Below are 17,662 nucleotides of genomic sequence, written 5' to 3' on the forward strand. Positions count from 1 at the left end.
AAAAAAAAAAAGGGAAGTAAAATGGTATTACAATAATAGTTGGGGCCTTTAACACCCCACTCTCAACAATGGATAGGTCATCCAGACAAAGAATAAATAAGAAAATAGCAGATTTGTACAATAATATGGACCAAATTACCTAAATATATACAGAACATTCTGTCCAACAACAGCAGAATATGCATGCTTCTCAAGCACACAGCAACATATTCTAGAATGGACCATATGTTAGGTCACAAAACAAATTTTAGCAAATTCAACAAGGTTAAAACCCTCCAAGTATCTTCTCTGACTACAATAGCATAGAATTAGAAGTCAATCACAAAAGAAAAGCTGGAAAATTCATAAATATATGGAAATTAAACATCACTCTTCTGAAGAAGCAATGAATCAAAAAAGAAATTAAAGGGAAAATTAAAAAATTTCTGTGAACCCACCTAAAAAATCAGAGAGTGCAGGGCACCTGGCTGGCTCAGTGGTAGAGCATAGGACTCTTGATTTTGGATTGTGAGTTCCAGCTTCACCTTGGTTACAGGTATCACTTAAAAATAAAATCTTTAAAAATAAATAAGTAAAAATAAAAATTTTCTTGAAACAAGCAAAAATGGAAACACAACACACCAGAACCTGTGGGATGCAGCAAAAGCAGTTCTATAAGAGAAGTTCATAGCAATAAATGTCTATATTAACAAGTAAGTAAGATACCAACCTAACTCTATACCTCAAGGAACTAGAAAAAGAAGAACAGGGGCGCCTGGGTGGCTCAGTGGGTTAAGCCGCTGCCTTCGGCTCAGGTCATGATCTCAGGGTCCTGGGATCGAGTCCCGCATCAGGCTCTCTGCTCAGCAGGGAGCCTGCTTCCTTCTGTCTCTCTCTCTGCCTGCCTCTCAGTGTACTTGTAATTTCTCTCTGTCAAATAAATAAATAAAATCTTAAAAAAAAATTAAAAAAAAAAAAAAAAAAAGAAAAAGAAGAACAAACTGAGCCCAAGGTTAGCAGAAGACAGGAACTAGTTAATATTTGAGCAGAAATAAATAAAATGGAGAAAAGAAAAATAATACAAAAGATTAAAGCAAACTAAGACTTGGTTCTTTGAAAAGATAAACAAAACCGACAAAACCTCAGATAAACTAACTAAGGAAAAAAGAGAAAGGACCCAAATCAACAAAATTATAAATGAAAAAGGAAACATTACAACTGACATCATAGGAATTCAAAGACTCCTAAGAGGCTATTATGTACTACTATATGCCAACAAACCAGATAACCTAGAAGATATGGAAACGTTCTTAACTTACTCAGACTGAATCAGGAAGAAATAGAAAATGTATACAGAACATTTGAGTAAGGAGATTGAATCAGTAGTCCAAAACTTTCCAGTGAGGAAAAGCCCAGGACCAGATGGCTTCACTGGTGAACTTTACCAAATATTTAAAGAATTAACACCAATCCTTCTCAAACTCTTCCAAAAAGTCAAAAGGGAGGGAATACTCCCAAACTCATTTTACAAGGCTAGCATTATTCTGATACCCAAAGCAGAAGAGGACACTACTAGAAAACTATAGGCTAAAATCTCCTATGAATATAGACACAAAAATTCTCAATAAAATACTAGCAAACTGAATTCAGCAACACAGTAAAAGGACCATTCACCATGATCAAAAGAGATTTATCACTGAGAGGCAAAGACGGTTCAACATATACCAATCAACCAATGCGAGACATCGTATTAATGGGATGAATCATATGATCATGTCAATAGATACCAAAAAAGCATCTGACAAATTCGACATTAGTTCATGGTAAAAATTGAGGCACAGGACAAACATATCTCAACATAATGAAGGTCATATATATGACAGGCCCAGAGCTAACACCATACTCAGTGGTGAAATGAAAAATTTTCCTCTAAAATCAGGAACAATCAGGGTGCCCACTCTCTCCATTCATATTCACCATAGTATTAGATGTCCTAGATAGAGCTATGAGGCATGAAATAGAAATAAAAGGTACCAGAACTGGAAAGGAAGAAGTAAAATTATCTCTATTTGCAGATGACATGATTCTTACAGATAAAATCCTAAAGACTCAACCTAAAAACTGTTAGATCTAAACAATGATTTCAGTAAAGTTACAGGACACAAGATTAACAGTCAAAAATCAGTAATGAGGCACCTGGGTGTCTCAGTCTGTTGAGTGTCTGACTCTTGATTTTGGCTCAGGTCATGATCTCAGAGTCTTGAGATGAGCAGTGCATTGTGCTCTATGCTCAGCAGGGAGTCTGCTTGAGATTCTTTCTCTCCCTTTATCCTGCTCCCTCTCCCTCTCTCTCTCAAATAAATAAATAAATCTTTAAAAACAAAACAAAAATCAGTAACATTCCCATTTACAATAGCATCAAAAATAATAAAATACTTAGAAATAAATTTAACTAAGGAGGTAAAAGATCTCTACTCAAAAACTACAAAGCATTGATGAAAGCAATCAAAAACGACACTAAATGGAAAGGTATCCCATGTTCAAAGACTAGAATAAGTAATACTGGTAAATATCATTATTACCAAAAACCATCTATGGGTTGAATGCAATTCCTATTAAAATTCCAATGTCATTTTTGACAGAAGTGGGAAAAATACTTCTAAAACTTGTATGGAATCACAGAAGACTCTAAATGTCTAATAAATCGTGAGAAAGAAGAACAAAACAGGAAACATCACATTTATTTATTTATTCATTCATTAGAGAGAGAGAACATAAGCAGAGGGAACAGCAAGCTCCCTACTAAGCAGGGAGCCCAATGTGGGACTCGATCCCAGGACTCTGGGATCATGACTTGAGCCAAAGTTAGACGCTTAACCAACTGAGCCACCCAGTCATCCCTGACATCACACTCTCTGACTTCAAGCTATTTTATAAAGGTATAATCGTAAAAGTCTGATACAAAACTGTATGATGCCAACATAAAAACAGATATATAGATCAATGGAACAGAATCAAGAACCCAGTAATAAACACAAGCATTTTAGTCAACTAATAGTTGACAAGAGAGCCAAGAATACTTAATGGAGAAGACAGTCTTCGCAATAAATGCTATCGGGATAATTAGATATACATGTAAAAGAATGAAACTGGGCCCGTATCTTAAACCACTCAAAAAAATTAACTCAAAATGTATTAAAGACTTAAATGTTAAGACCAGAAACTATGGAACTCCTGGAAGAAAACACAGAAATAAAGAAAAACACAGAAATAAATCCTTGACAATGGACCTTTGTAATGATTTTTGGATATGACACTTAAAGTGCAAGCAACAAGATAAAAAATAAGCAAGTGACAGTACATCAAACTAAAAGGCTTCTGGGCATCAAAAAAACCCAAACAGAGACACTTGGGTGCCTCAGTGGATTAAGCCTCTGCCTTTGGCTCAGGTCATGATCTCAGGGTCCTGGGATCAAACCCTGCACGGGCTCTCTGCTCGGCGGAGAGCCTGCCCCCGACCCCACCTGCCTCTCTGCCTACTTGTGATTTCTCTGTCAAATAAATAAATAAAATCTAAAAAAAAACAAAAAAACAAACCCAAACAAACAAAAACAAACAAACAAAAATCAATAAAGTGAAATGACAACCTACAGAACAGGAAAAAATATTTGCTAACTTTGTATCTGATAAGAGTTTAATATCCAAAATATAAAAAACACCCACAACTCAATAGCAAACAAACAAACAAAATCAGTTAAAAAATGGGTAGAGGACTGGAACAGACATTTCTCCCAAAAGATGTGTGAAAGAATAACAGATATATAAAATGATGTTCAACATCACTAATCATTAGGGAAGTGTAAATTAAAACCACTTAATCTCAGGAAACAAACTGAGGGTTGCTGGGGTATGGGGAGGGATAGGGTGGCTGGGTGACGGACATTGGGGAGGGTATGTACTATGGTGAGTACTGTGAATTGTCTAAGACTGATGAATCACAGACCTGTATCCCTGAAGCAAATAAACATTATATGTTAATTTAAAAAAAACACAATAAGATATCACCTCATGCCTGTTAGAATGGCCATCACCAAAAAGACAAATGATAACAAATGCTGGCATGAATGTGGAGAGAAGGGAACTCTTGCGCACTGGTGGTAGGACTGTGAATTGGTACAGCAACAATTAAAAACAGTATACAGGACTCTCAAAAATTATAACATGTAACTACCCTATGATCCAGAATTCTACTTCTGGGAATATACCCCCCAAAGGAAATAAAAATAATAATTTGAAAGCTATTTGCACCTCCATGTCCATAGCAACATTATTTAAAATAGCCAAGACATGGAAACATACTAATTGTCCAATGACTGGAAGAATGGATAAAGAAGTTGTGATAAATATATATGTAATGTATATATTCAATTGGAATATATAATATTATGTTATACATGGAATATATATAAAATGAAATATTCAATAGGAATATATGATATTATATTATACATGGAAGATATATAAAATGAAATATATAATATTCAATCATTAAAAGAAAACAAGGAAATCTTACCATTTGCAACATATGGATGACCTTGAAGGCATTATCCTAATTGAAACAAGTCAGGGACGGCTGGGTGGCTCAGTTGGTTAAGCATCTGCCTTCCGCTCAGATCATGATCCCGGGGTCCTAGGACTGAGTTTCACATAGGGCTCCTTGCTCAGCAGGGAGCCTGCTTTTCCCTCTGCCTGTTTTGCATGTTCTGCCTATAGCTCTCCATGCTTCTGCTCTCTCTGACAAATAAATAAAATCTTAAAAAAAGAAAAGAAAAAGAAATCAGAAAGAGAAAAATAAATATTCTATATTTTTTTTTCCACTTACAGGTGGAATCTAAAAAACAAGTCATAGAAAAAGAGATCAGACTTGTTACCAGAGACAGGGGGCGGGGGAGGGGAAACTGGGGGAAGGTGGTCAAAAGGCATAAACTTCCGGTTATGAGATAAGTAAGTACTAGCGATGTAATGTACAAAAGGATGACTACAGCTAATCCTGCTATATAAGGAAAGTTAAGAGAGCGAATGCTATGAGTTCTCATCATAAGCAGAACATTTTTTTTTCCTTTTTCCTTTTCTTCTTTTTTTCTTATTATTGTATCTATATATTAGCTCACCGACTGTGGTAATCACTTCATAATAGGTGCAAATCAAACCATGCTATATACCTTAAACTGACACAGTGATGTATCTCAATTTTTCCTCAATAAAACTCGACACAGTACATGACATAAAGACCACAGTGAGTATGATGGTTAGTTTTATGCTCTGACTGGCTTGGCTCATGTCAGTTAATCTAAGTGTTGCTATGAAGGTATTCTGTGGCTGTGGTTTACATCTACAATCAATTGACTTTAAGTAAAGAAGATTATCATTAATAATCTGAGTGGGCTCCATCCAAACAGGTAGAAGGCCTTACGACCAAAACTGAGGTTGTCCTGAGGAAGAAGAAATCCCAACTATGGATTCCAGTGTCTGTTCCTATCCAAGAGCTTCTGGCCTGTTGGCCTACCTTACAAATTTTGCACTTAACTGCCACTATTAGGTAAGCCAAATCTTTTAAATTATATATTATAATAAAATAATTATAATAAATGTTTTCATAAGCAGTCATAACAGATATGCAGTTGTAATCGATATTATAGTAAGTTATTATGCATACATGTGTATGTGCATCTATATATACAGATGTATACACACACACACACACACACACACACACACACGTATCCCCTACTGATTGTAGGAGATAGAACCTGACAGAACCCTGCCTTGCCAGTATGGAAGCAGACTTGGAATTTGGTACCCCATATAATGTTTACCAGCTGTTATCTCCAATTAGTTTAGTCTCCTGTCTTTCCCTATTCATGTTCATTTTCCTATTTCTCTTCACACTGCTTTTCCCTTCTGACTTGTCTCCACTCCTTCTCCCACCTTATAAACTCTGTCCCTCTCTTTACACTCCAGCTCTATCCAAGCCTTCCATGAAACTGTCTTGTACTTTAGCTCCTTTTGCTCTTCTCTTTCTCTAAACTCCCTCAGTAGTTATTAGCTGGGCTAGTCACTGCAATTCTTAACCTTACAGATCTTACCTAACACTGTTTTGTATTTAGTATCCACCACTAGTGGGTATAAATTTGCAAGTATAAATCTGGGTGTGCAAGAAATATCACAATTCTTTATTTTGATTCAATCAAATTAAATTCACCTCAGACGTAACTGAACCAGCCTCAATTCCGTTGGAGTAGAAGGAAACCCAGTCTTAGTTATTGGTGGGCTATCCTCTTTTCCTCCTTAGGCGTACACTAGAACCTGAAAGACTTACGTTAAGCGTAAAATATGGGGGAAGACAGACTTTGACATACTCATTGTTCAGGGATATACAGCCCCTAGAAGCCAAGTAACAGCTCTGCTCATAAAACAAAAGTGGCAGGGGGATTCAGCCACACTAGGGTCATTGTGCAACCATCTGAGGTTTGGATATCTCTTGGGGTGTTCTAGAAAGCAAAACTGGTATTTCTATTACTGGAGCCCTGATCTTTGACATCTTTGGGAGTTTGCGGAAATTTTTTCTTTCTCTACAATTCCATCCACCCATAACCCCTCCCTCCCTCTTTCTTTCCCTTGCTTCCCAGATGCCCCACTTCTTTAACCCTCCAACAAAATCTCCTCAAGGAGCAAGGAACCTGGAAAGCAGACTGGAAGGCACAATTCCGGGGATAACACTGACACTTCATTCTAAGGTCTTGTGGCCCAGGAGGCTTCATTTTCAATGTGAATTGTTCCTATCACAGAGGAACACAACACTTTCCTGAAGCCTGTTTGGAATGGATGAAAGGGGAAAATATAAGAACATAAACCAAATTAATAGTCCAATCAGGGGGCGCCTGGGTGGCTCAGTGGGTTAAGCCGCTGCCTTCGGCTCAGGTCATGATCTCAGGGTCCTGGGATCGAGCCCCACATCGGGTTCTCTGCTCAGCGGGGAGCCTGCTTCCCCCTCTGTCTCTGCCTGCCTCTCTGCCTACTTGTGATCTGTCTATCGAATAAATAAAATCTTTAAAAAAAAAAATAGTCCAATCAGTTATCCTGTTACACACCTTTACTTATTTATTTATTTATTTATTTTTGGTCCCATGTATTTTTACTGCACTTTAAAAAATATGTGTGCACTGAGAGTTCTAGTCTTAAATGATGAACTTCTTGAAGATTCAAACAATATTTTATTTACCATTTATTTTTAACATTTATTTTTAAATCTTTCTGATGTCCCGTTATAATAATAATAAAAGTACTTAAATGAATTGAGGAATGAGAGAGTTTGTGGATCACTGATTAGGCTCCACCAGTCCAGACAGCACTGGTGTTGACCTTCTCATTGTAGGGCTGGCTTTAGTGTCTTCTCATTGTCACTTTTAGGATTTGTTAAATATGCTTTTTCTTTACTCCCTTTTGTTCACAGCTGCTGGTAGGCTGAATTTTCAAGATCTCAAATTTCTACTTGGGAACTTTCTAGCCCCAAGTAAAAGCAAACACTTCCTTTAACATTCAGCCAGATGATATTAACTTGAACCTTTTTTAATATAACGAGAATTGCAGGTTCACAACATAAACATGTATATGGTAACAACAGTGGAGAATTTCTAAGTGAAATCCAAACGGTACCTGGCATTCATTTTCATAGTACCTTTCACTTGAAGAGGCAAGTACACTTTGAGAGCTTTTATCCCATTAATCCTTAGAAATAAACTGAAAGAATGGCTCCTGTAGATAGGGTCACAGAGCCAGGTAATGACAGTGTTAACATCCTACTGCCTTGCGTGGTATTTGAATAGTTAGCTACTTTGCCTTAACAAACCATTGTTTTAATGATATAAAGGAAAATTTGTGCTCAACAAGAGAATTCCAATTTTCACATCATACATTAGTAAGTATGGCATGGAGAAAACTTATCCAAATTTGCCAATGTGTACTTGGTTTTGAACCCTCCAACTTGCCTCTTCTATAATCTTGCTTTCTTTCTTGTCCTCTTTCCCCTCCCACCACCTTGCTTCCTCTAATCCTAGTGAGACTGAAAACTCAATAACATTACAGCACTGGAACTGAATACATCAGCTCCTCGAAGACTGTATGCATTTTGAAAGACAGCAGCCTAGCCCAAATAGGTGATCCATCACTTTCTGATACAAAGTTTTCGGAGATGGAAAGCCTTCCTTCCTTATCCCCATAAATAATAACATGTGGGTGATTACATATTCTACTTTCAACTCCTAGGAGGAAAAGTTTGCAATGGAAGAGGCAGAGGAGGGAATGAAGGGAAAAGAGGATGAGTAGATACTTTTCATTTTTAAGGGAAGGAAAACAGAATAGGGTCCAAAGTTATCTTTTCCGTATTTGTAAACCACCATATTTGCGGAAATGAAATGTATACCTTAGGCACTTAACGATGATTTACTATTGATGAAACCCATTTTAGGCCTCATCTTTTGTCAGAACAATCATAACTAATCACACAGAGTAACGTCTTGTAAAATGGGCTTGTGTCCCCCTCTCCTTCCTTTCCCTCCCCTATACACTCCATCAAGGATCTGAGCACCGAGCTAACACCGGGCTATGCATTATTCACTCATCCCATGTGCTCTGTCATGGCTTCATACCAGTGCTTATGCTAAAATCCTCCTCCCTCAGTGCTCTCCTACTGAACTTCTCTTCATCCAGTGAGACTCAATTCAAATGCTAGCCAGGAGGCCTTCTCTAAACAGCTGTTTTACCCTAAACAAGTCCAATACCTCCCTCCACTATGTCTCCGTCACATTAGTAGACATGATTCTATTGTAGAACTCATCACCTTGCACAATCAATATATGTTATTATGTCTCTCTGCTCCAAAGAATGTAAACTATTTCAAGTTGGGACCAGGTTCTTACACATGAATGTATGTATGTATGTATTTACATTTGGGGGGCCAATCCTATTACGTATCAGGCATGACAAATATATGATAAATGTATATGCTATAGTCTGGACAGTATGAAAAGTTTACAAAAAGAGACAAGGTTTACAGATAAAGAAGAACATGATGGTACAATGCATTGGGTTAAGAAAATCAAGGCTAAGTACCTCCTGCATTCAACAAATATTTACTCAATACCTAGGAGTTAAGTATTGTATCCCAGGACTACCAGGATAAATAAAACACAGCCACTACCTTTGAGGTGCTAACAGTCCACCTTGTGGATTGTCTCTCTTTCTTTGTGTACAGCACTTCCATGGTTTATATATCAATTTACATGCTGTTCCTCATAACAACCCTGTGAAGTAGGTCACTATTTTCATTTTTATAGAGACGGACACAGAAGGTTTGAATTCCCACGTCTCTTGACTCAACGACCAGAGTCTTTCTACCCTACTACAACAATGTTTCTCAAAATTTTCCACTGGAGTACACTTTCACAGGGAGAATAGACTTAAACTCCTCAGGGTTGGGAAACAGAATCTCAAAATCTAGTGTTATCTTAAAAATCCGTGCTTACTCTAATGTTTTCCATTACTTCTGAGTCAAACTGAAGGTCTAAGAAAATGAGCCACATTGTTTCTGGGTGCTTCAGGGACCTTAGCACAGGGTTTCATGACCACAGGGGAATGCACACAATTTCAGAAGCACATGGCTACAACTGCTACCTTTACTCAGGGTGCCTGGATTTGGTGTGAATCCCTACTCAAGACTTTGGGTAATTTTATGAGGTTTCTTTTAGGTTTCTAAACCTAAGCTTATTTTGTTTATAGTCCTCTCTGAAGACAGCAATAAAACACACTCTACTCCCAGATGTTGAGGGACAAGTGGGGCTGATCCCTGCAAAGATGTCTCATTCTGACAATCAGGTCTGATACTCTCCACCACCCCTTTTACTGCTGGTTGAACCCAAGAGTCCCAGAAGTCTCCTCTAACTTCTTATTGGTCCCTGAAGGCCCCAAAGGCTCAACGATGCCCTCTCAACAGCACCGCAGGGCAGCTCAGGGTTGCAGCTCTGCTGACCCCTCTAGTGGCAACTGGGGTAACATGGCTCTTTCATGGAACAGATAAAAAAGCTCTCGAAAGTTGTACTCGGGGAAGCCTGCCTGTGTGACACCCAGCAGCACACTTTAAAAGAAAGTCTTGTTTCTCAGCTTCCTTTTCCTAGGACCTTTGGCAGGCCTCAGAAACATTATCTTTCTTGAATGAGATCTCCCACTCCTAAGATCTCCCCCTCCCAGGGTGTGGCAAGGTGAAGCCATCGTTCTCTCCTGACTGAGTAAAAAATGAGAATCTGGGGGACTTGGCAACTTTCCTGAATGCTTTTTTTTTTTCTTCCTCCATCTTCCCCATTGACATAGAGTTCACATATACATTCAAGATTTTTCAGTATTACATCATTTCCAGCAAGGGTTGCAGATTGCGGAATTAGACGTCCAGGATCAAACTCCTGGCTCCCTCATTATTGGATAAATTTAAGAATGTTATTTAACCTCTCTAAGCTTCTGTTTCATCTGCATAATAGGTGAATAATAGCACCTACAGTATATATAGTTTGGGAAGGAATAACTATGATAATGTATAGAGAGTGCTAGATCTGGCAAGCTGAATGTGCTCAACGAACATTAGCTATTTTTATTCTTCTTCAAAGTTCCCGTCTAGTACACACCATGTCTATCAATCTGGTACAGAAAAATATTCTTTAGATAGGACACAAAGGTACATGTGCAAAATGAAGTCATAAACAACCTGTATTTTCCCAAAGTGGTTAGGTTAGTAATAACCTTGGGTAATTTGCATTAAGCAGTAGTGCAAAGGGTATCAGGATGCCTGAAATCCTCATGGAGGAGCTGTGTTTTGTACCCAGGTGCCCTTCCTCCCTCCCATTTCTTCACACCCAGCCATCTGCAACTGTGAGTATTCAGGGTGAATCTGGGAGCCAGGCCTGAGTGCACCCTGGTGCAAAAGCAAGAGAGTTCTAGGGCAAGGCAGTGCACAGAGCACTCCAAAGCCAGGAAGCCCAAGCCAATCAGATTCCCCACCCAGGACTCTAAAAGGTGGCAGAGCCTCATGGCCCAAAGTCCAAGCACAGCAGGAAAGTGGCCAGAGAACCTGATAGGTAGAAACCTGATAGAAACTGTCAGAAAAGTCAAAGCTGAAGAGCTCAAAACACCCACAGGCCCAGAGAAAGGTCAGTGTGAGTTGAGCAGCTGTTCCATCTGGTGCCAGATCTGGCCTTGGCTGTTGTCTTCTACGGCCTAGCAGTTTAGGCCTCCCTGATCAGCCCCACCTAGAAAAGCCAATTCTTCTGCTCTTAAAGGGGACTTGCTTGTTCCTAGCAGACTCTTATTCTTACTGGCCCCAACTGTCTCCTAAGTATGAATGGGCAGAAGGGCGCAGAGTGCGTCCAAGGGTTCAACGGGCTTCAAAGGAAGGTGCTTCTGGACGGAGCCTGAGCCTCCATGTTGCGAGAACTGCACGCCTTTCTCTCAGAGGCAGGCAGGGGCCTTGGCTGCCAGGGACCCTGACAAGCCGCGACTTGAGCTGTGCCTTAGAGCCTGGGTTGGCTTGAGAGCGGTATAGAGGAGGGAGGGAGGGCATTCCTGGAAAGGGGGTGGGGTGGGGAGGTGAGGGGAACAGCATGAGCAAAGGCACGAAGGAAGAATGAATCTGCTGCGCGTTGAGAATGGCATGGAGACTTCACTGATTGGAGCTGGGAGTTCTTGCAGGGGGATGGAGGCAGCTATGATTGGATAACTAAAGTGGGGCCAGATTTGGAGGGCTTTGAATGCCCGACTGAGAAGCACTCAACCCAGTTCCTGACTTGCGATTTCCGTTCAAGACTGAATTACCTAAAGGGTGGTTAATTCCAAAGGGTGCTCTTCTTTGGGGGCTTCTGCAAAGTCAGCTTAGCCTCTTACCTGCTTCAATTCTCTTCACTTACCCAGGGAGAAAGCAGTCCTCACTTGTCGAGGGGCGGGGGGGGAAATGTTGATTAATTGCACTTTTCCTGATTTGAAGATGCCAGGGAAAAAACCCCAAATCCCATTTCCACGCCAAATATTATATTTGGTTTCTCCTCCTCCTCCTCCTCACGCTAGTTCTCTTTCTCTCGCCAGCACCTCCCCCACGTTTTCCTGCTCTCTCCTCCACCATCTCGGCCCGTCCCCTCCTTGGCCCCGGCGGCGCGCGTTCCGGGTCGAGCTGGCCCGCGCCCGCCCTGCGCACCCGTGCGCCCCCCTCCCGGCCCCCCGCGCCCGCGCCCGCGCCCGTAACCCGCACACGCTGGTCCACGCCCCCCCCCCCGCCCCCAGCGGAGCGGTAGGTGTTTTGCCGTCTGCGCCGGGCCGCAGTGCGGCTGCGCGCACTAGGCTGCCTCCCGGGCTGGCAGGGCAGCGGCGGCCGCGGTGGCGGCGGGGCCGGGAGCGAGCGGCGGCGGCGGCGGCGGCGGCGGCGTGGGGAGTGGCGTGGAGCCGAGCCTGGGGCTGCAGCAGCGAGGGCCCCGGGCGTAGAAAGCCTCGGGGGGCAAGAAAGGAAGCCGGGCCGCGGAGACATTGAGCGGCCGCTCTTGGATTTGGGGGAGACTTGCCCCCCCACCTCGTCTTCAGACGTCCCCTCCTCATCCCCCCCAGCCCCGGCCGCTGACGGGAGGAGGCGGCGGCGGCGGGGGGCTGAGGGGCGCCGCCATGCCTCTCCCGCGGTGAAGCTTCCCTGCCGTGAGGAGCCGCTCGGTCTCCCCGGTGATGTCCCCCAGGCGGCAGGCGAAAGCGACTCACTCGAGCCCTGGGGTAAAGGCCTAGCTTATTCAGCTTCCTTCCTCCTCCTCCTCCTCTTCCCTTCCCCCCTTCCTCCTCCTCTCCCCCTTCGTCCTCCCCTCCCCGTCTCTTCCCTCACCCTTCCCCGCGCCCCCATCTTCCCTCCCTCCCTCCCACCCCTCCAGCAGCGATGGCAGAGGAACAACAACAGCCGCCACCACAGCAGCCTGATGCCCATCAGCAGCTTCCCCCCGGCGCCCCCAACTCGGGGGTGGCTCTGCCAGCCCTTGTGCCTGGGCTGCCAGGGACAGAGGCCAGCGCGCTGCAACACAAGATCAAGAACTCCATCTGGTAAGAGGATCCTCCATCGCTGGGGTAAAAAAGCCCAGACACATTTCTGCTGCAAAGGGGGTGGGGGGCGATGGGCGGAGGAGGAGGCTGATGCATTCATTGAATGTGGGTATCCAGAGTCGGGTGCATATTTATAGGACCTCTGGAGGTGTGGGGACTTTGCATCAGCCTCTGGTCTCCATAGCCACAAAATGCCTTTACCCCCTCCTCAATTGTGAGTGTAGATAAACAAGTTATCTGTGTTTTCCACTTAGGTGTAAGAGGACTGTAGGTCAAAATTAAGTCATATTGCATGATGGTGGTATGAATTGGGGACTGAGGAATGTGAAATGTGTTTACTCCTTTTTGCAAGCATACGGGGAGGAAGAAGTGTATTGTGAATTTTCACCAGACATTGTGCGTAAGAATATTAACATGCAGCACAAAACCTAATGTGTCTCTTCCTTTCCGTGGGTTTAGCTGCTATTTCTGGATGTTTTCGCCTTCTTTATTCTGAGATTAAATTTCCTTTCCAGGGAGTTTATTTGCATGATTGTAAAGAAAGGGCTTCTTTAGTATAAGGTATTTTACGGCGGTAGTTTACCCTGTAAAGTGATTTTTTTAATTTAAAAACCTATTTTAATTTAAAATGTCTTGTTATTTCGTGTCTTTTTTAGAAACCATAGATGAGATATCCTTTGCTATTTCTGTACTTTCTTGTATGAGAATTTACAATATTTCAGCATTAGGTTAAACTCTGAAAGACTGGTGGCAGTCTTTTAATAATTAAATACACTGAGTTAAGTCTGTCTTCTGTTAGAGCCATTGTAAATATTCTTTGAACATGAACTTGCATCATTTCTGTAGGATTCTTCATTAACTGACATTTTGTGAAATGTAGTGCTGTTTTAAAAATGGAAAGTAATATTTGGAATTTGGTCTAAGAGATTGCTTTTAATAGAAGTTTTAAAATAGAATTGAATGTGGTGTAGAACAAGCTCTGATTTTAAAAATGAAATCTTGCATGTCCATCATTGAATATGACTACTAAAATATCAAAACCCCTTACTTTCATTGCAGTTTTAAAATAAATGCATCATAAAAGCATTGCAGTACAATATTTAGACATTTAAAAACAGTGACAATTTTTAAATACAAAATTAAGGTTTGTTATGTAGTAATTTTTATGATTTCTTGGCATACATCCATATTGTCATGATGCTAATATGAAGTAGGTCAGTGCAGGCTTTAATAGTTTTTTACTACACAGTAATTGGCAGTTGAGTATTTTGCTTTCAGTTTTAATTTTAAGATGAACTTTAGATATTTTGAAGGAGAATTTTTTTGGCTTTCACAATCAATAGTCATGTTTTGGCAACTTGAATAGGTCAGCTAAGTAAGATTGTCTTCTATGTATGTGTGAAACAGAGACCAAGAGAAGCCTTTATTCTTTGATGGATACCCTCACGCCCTCTTAAAAGCTTCTATTTAAAGGGAGAGATTGTTAATCTTCTGCTTACCATCAAGGTTTCCTGAAATCAGTAGGGGCTCCCTCTCCCCCCACCCCTTAACTTGATGTAATATAGTGTTATATTCAGTCATCATTGAATGGCTTTAAACAATTTGGTTTTTACATTTAAGGTAAGGGACATCCAAATTAAAGGACTAAATCTTTTAAGAAAGGCACATTTTAAAAGTTGAATTAGTAATGTATATTTTAACTTAATATGAGAACAATAGGGGAAAGAAAACTCCACTTTATATTTTTAATATAGGAGTAGATTGTATAGCTAACTGATTGAATAATAATGAGTGCTCTTTTTGGTAAGTCATGTGATTTAATTATTCTTTCATTGATAATTTATATTTACACATATTCATTACAACTTGACTGCCCTGACTCTAATGTGAGGAAAAACTTATCCTGAAGTTCAGTTCATTTTTTGCTACTTGCTCAGAAAGAAATAGCAGGCAACAAACACCTTAATCCCTAAATATATAATTTTATATCTTTATTTTAAAAATTGTAATGGCACACTTACTAGTGTTTAATTTTCAAGTGCAGAACTCCTATTTGCAAAAATGATTTCTTTATATTGTATTTAGAACTTTGGAATAAACAACATTAGTGGATCATAAACAACATTAGTGAGTATAATTAATATATAGTCTCATAGCTCCTGCTCTACAAGACTAGGTTTATATTATTCATCAAGTGACTCTAAAATAAAGACACTAAAAAGTGAAAGCTCCTTCACCACCACCTCCTTTGAATTAGTGTATATATGCTAAATTTAAAACCATCTTTAATAGATAAGATTATAGTTCTTTAGGTATCTCATTTCACATTTTGTGAGGGAACAGTATCTTTTTATTATTTATTTTATAAATTGATAATGCTCTGAGAGATCAGTTTTGTACTCCTTTCCCCATCAACCTTTAGTATCATTACTAATGAGAATTTAAAATTACATTAAACCAAAATGTGGCATTTAAAAATTATCAAAAGGGTTTTGCATTTAGGTTGATCATAGTTTCTAAATTATTAACTTGCAGATCACAAACAAGTCTGTACTTGTCTTCCTATTCAACAAATATATACATATAGTATGTGAGGCAGGTCTTTAAGCTAGATAAGTTATTTATTATTTCAGATCATAATTTATTCTGTTTATTAAAAAACTAAAATGCTGTTTGATAAAAGTATGTCCATTGTAATTTCAAGCATTAAATTAGGCTTTGGGGGTAAAAAGGTGAAGTGTTCAAAGTTGAAATCATGGTATCTAATGAGAACAGAAACTATCTTTCATAAGAATTGGAAATACAATTTATAATTTTTAAGGTAGTTCCAGGAAATAAAGATACTGTCAACTTGATAGTGTTGTAGTATTTGTATAGTATTTTTATGAATATCATCAACTTGGATTTAAGTTAACAAGCCTGCACTATTCTTGACCTTCCTTATTCCCACTCCAGACATAAGGTCCAAATCACTTAATAGTACTTTGAAGGGAGATTTATTTAGGAGATACATTTTAATACAGAAAGTGCTATGAAAATGCTATCTTTTCTAAACAATAGATTCTAATATAAAATTTTCATTAAAAAAAGAAAACTAGCAACCTAAAACAGCCATAACTAACCTCACTGCAAACTTCTTGAACTTACATTGCACCCCTGTTCAATTACTTAAAAAAAGAATACCAAAACGTGTTTTTCTTTCCTCTTATCTCCAGTATCTTCATTGTTTAAAAGAGAAAAAAGAAAATTTATATTTAGTTTACATATATGTATGTACTAAGTGCTTTCTTTTCCATTTTAAAGCAGTTTTACTTGAAACCCTGATAGAATAAAATTGCTATGGAAAAAATAGGATAGAAAAAATTACATTTGGTATCTGTCTATGATTAGTTATAAAAATAATCATGCTTTCATGGGTGGGAGTGATTAACATATTTGTAATTAGGCCGTAACATAAACAACAAACCTTTGTCTAGAAATTCAGAAGAAACCTTGATGTTTTGTGGTAGAAAATATTCTAATACTGTATTTACTCAACAGATGAATTCAGGGATTCTTAAATTATCAATTGTTATTTTTATTTATATAAGCCTTTATTTGTAAGTAAGACTGTATAAGCCATTTCTTAAACAGTCCTGTACGATGTATCATTGTTGTACCCACTTTTTGGAAACAGATAAATTGAATGACAGGAAAGCTAGGATTCTTCTCTTTCATTATCAGACCTTAGAAGCTGTGCCATGGCGAGTTCCTTGTCTTTATTCAGTCCTGTAAGTCATATAGACTTAAAAATCTCATACATTTTAGACTTAAAATTATAAAATGGAATTATGTATGCAGACCATTTGGATGTTTTTAAAATTCTAATTTAAACCTAGATTCAGCAGTTTTGTTTTACTTTCTTATTTATAAGTTACAATGAGCAAAGTATGATGATCCAAAAGGTTTACATGGTGATACCATATTAGATCTGATTCTTTCCCATATACTAGAACTCAGCAGTTCCATTTTGTCCTTGGTTCTGGGTCAGGGCATTTATTAGCTGTGTCTGAGAAATAGTTATTGTTCCTTCTCCTGCAGTGGGAAACATTTATTGTAAAGCTTACAACTTCAGAGTTTATTTTAACCAGAAGTCCCTGATCCTCATTTTGTGTTAAAATTAGAGACTGACTAGTACATTAGCTGGCTTTCATATACTTTTGATTAGTTGGTTGAACATGCTGCTTGCCTTGAGTTTAGCCTGTCTTCCATACCAGGCACAGCAAGGGTGCTTTTGTTTGTCTATATTGAGGCCAGCTGTGATGGTTGCATCCCAACACTGACTGTTTGTGATTCCAGAAAGAAGGCAGTTCCTTGCTCTCCTCTGTGATTTGAAACTAATAGAATTGTCTTCCCTCTTGACCAGGAAGGCAAGTTAAGCAATTTGAAGCCCCTGTATTTTCTGTCCTAATGTTTAGCCCTTAGGTAATGGATGTGTGTATATATAAATAATTTACCAATTTGCTCTCCCCAC

The 17,662-nt window shown here is 39.5% G+C and overlaps 1 protein-coding gene and 1 long non-coding RNA gene across 4 annotated transcripts in view; one reads left to right on the plus strand and one right to left on the minus strand.

Moving 5' to 3' along the window:
* The window catches only part of LOC309866271, a 29,350-nt gene extending 16,991 nt beyond the window's left edge, over positions 1–12,359 (minus strand). For all 3 annotated transcript variants that reach the window (XR_014312534.1, XR_014312535.1, XR_014312536.1), the window contains exons 1-2: positions 11,988–12,359; positions 4,553–4,791 (exon numbers count right to left, since the gene is read on the minus strand). This is a non-coding gene — a long non-coding RNA (uncharacterized lncRNA). The remainder of the gene's footprint in view (positions 1–4,552; positions 4,792–11,987) is intronic.
* Positions 12,360–12,453: 94 nt separating this feature from the next.
* RFX7 (regulatory factor X7) overlaps positions 12,454–17,662 on the plus strand; it is a 115,343-nt gene continuing 110,134 nt past the window's right edge. The window contains exons 1-2 of the mRNA XM_082734447.1: positions 12,454–12,831; positions 12,987–13,149. Coding sequence (XP_082590573.1) covers positions 12,989–13,149 — 161 coding nt within the window. The 5' untranslated portion in view covers positions 12,454–12,831; positions 12,987–12,988. The remainder of the gene's footprint in view (positions 12,832–12,986; positions 13,150–17,662) is intronic.

Source organism: Mustela nivalis, assembly GCF_964662115.1.
Source record: "Mustela nivalis genome assembly, chromosome: 6".
NCBI classification, from domain to species: Eukaryota; Metazoa; Chordata; class Mammalia; order Carnivora; family Mustelidae; genus Mustela; species Mustela nivalis.